General features: G+C 43.9%; 1 protein-coding gene across 1 annotated transcript in view; it reads left to right on the forward strand.

Annotated features, from left to right (window-relative positions):
- Positions 1–251: 251 nt before the first annotated feature.
- Positions 252–2,091, forward strand: part of LOC124246660 (trace amine-associated receptor 4-like) — a 42,317-nt gene continuing 40,477 nt past the window's right edge. The window contains exon 1 of the mRNA XM_046675075.1: positions 252–816. Coding sequence (XP_046531031.1) covers positions 252–816 — 565 coding nt within the window. The remainder of the gene's footprint in view (positions 817–2,091) is intronic.

Genomic DNA, 2,091 nt, shown 5'->3' on the forward strand with positions numbered 1-2,091 from the left:
CAGCATGAAGGTCCACACCCAGGATCCAAACCCGCAAACCCAGGGGCCACCAAAGTGAGCGGGTGAACTTAACCACTATGCCACCTGGCTGACCCCAGGAAGTTTAACCTGGGATTGGAAATACAGCTAGCTGGGCCACTCTGAAAAGTTGCGCTGCCAACCATTTTTATTATTTTTCCTCTTTCTTTCACAGAAAGGAGAGAGAAACAGTACTTTTGTAAAAGGCTCACAGCACCCATGGGAGAAAGAAGATGAATTCACCTGACATTGGGAATACCCAAGAAGTACAGTTTTGCTTTGCTTTGGTTAACGATTCTTGCCCTAGAAATGTGAGGTCTGTGCTGAGTGTCTGTGCCATGTACGTTGTCATGATTGGTGCTATAGTAATGACCATGCTGGGCAACCTGGTTGTGATCATTTCCATTGCCCACTTCAAGCAGCTCCACTCCCCGACCAACTTCCTGATCCTCTCCATGGCCACCACTGACTTTCTGCTGAGCTGCGTGGTCATGCCCTTCAGCATGATCAGGTCCATCGAATCCTGCTGGTACTTTGGGGATCTCTTCTGCAAAGTCCACAGCTGCTGCGACATCATGCTCTGTACCACCTCCATTTTTCACCTCTGCTTCATCTCCGTGGACCGCTACTATGCTGTCTGTGACCCTTTGCATTATGTCACCAAAATCACCATCCCTGTCATAGAGGTCTTTCTATTCATCAGTTGGTCTATTCCAATCTTTTTTGCCCTTGGCCTGGTTTTCTCAGAATTAAACGTAATTGGTGCAGAAGATTTTGTTGCAGCCATTGACTGCACAGGTTTGTGTGTGTTGATATTTAACAAACTCTGGGGAGTACTGGCCTCCTTTATAGCCTTCTTTCTCCCTGGAACTGTAATGATGGGGATTTACATATACATTTTCACGGTAGCCCAGAAGCATGCTAAGCAAATTGGCACAGGTCCCCTGATGAAACAGGTTAGGTCAGAAAGCAAAATGAAGGCAGCAACCAAAAAGGAAAGCAAGGCCACCAAGACTTTAGGCATAGTCGTGGGAGTGTTTGTGTTATGCTGGCTGCCCTTTTTTGTCTTGACAATCACAGACCCTTTCATCAATTTTACAACTCCTGAAGATTTGTACAATGTCTTCCTCTGGCTGGGTTATTTCAATTCTACTTTCAATCCCATTATATATGGCATGTTTTATCCTTGGTTTCGCAGGGCATTAAGAGTGATTGTCTCAGGAAGGGTCTTCTGCCCTGACTCTTCCACGCTGAGCCTGTTTCCTGCACATGCTTAGGCAATGCTGTCCATTCTCTAAGATTCTTTCCTGATAGGGAATCTTGGATGCTCTTTCCACCCAAAGATAGGGACATGGAGGAATGAGATCAGTATATTCTTCCAGTTGGGGTAACAGATGCCTAAGTGGGAGCACTAGATCCAGTCTTCTGGGTATGCCAAAGCTACCACTGTGGCCAATTTCTGGGGTTCTGGGGAAGGCACCTCCAATAAAAAGAAACTCTCTCTGAAGGCTTGCTAAATCCCAAATTTCCAAAATTAGAGACTTAGAATTTCATTTCTTTGGCTTAAATCAAATAGGGCTCTTCTTTTTTTCTTGTAAACATCATAAGAGGAGACAGTCAATCCTCACACTCATTGACAGCCATGTCGAACTGAGTTGATCTAAATCTTTCTTGAGATTGTTGTTGCCTCTTAGAGGAGTGGGAGGGAGCTTGGCAACACTGGGGCCTGAGTTACGGAGCATGTGAGTGACATGGAGTGGAGAAGGAAGCACACAACTAGAATTACTTCCAATTTAATTGGTCTGACTTAAACTTCTTGTCTAAAAGAATTAATGTGAGGTTTGCAATATTTTGATTAAATTGGACTGTCTTATTAAATGAGATGGACGGATAAAGAGTTTGGAAATATATTCTTTCTCTCAGTATATAGTTTTGATCTATTCATACACTTGGCTTGTGTGTACATATAGGTGGTGTGTCCATCTTTTCAAGTGTGTGTGCACACACTAATTACTCACCAAGACTGAGCATGGTGCTTCTCCCATAAAAATCTCTGAACACATTCACTGGATA

The sequence above is a fragment of the Equus quagga genome, chromosome 11 (assembly GCF_021613505.1).
Source record: "Equus quagga isolate Etosha38 chromosome 11, UCLA_HA_Equagga_1.0, whole genome shotgun sequence".
NCBI classification, from domain to species: Eukaryota; Metazoa; Chordata; class Mammalia; order Perissodactyla; family Equidae; genus Equus; species Equus quagga.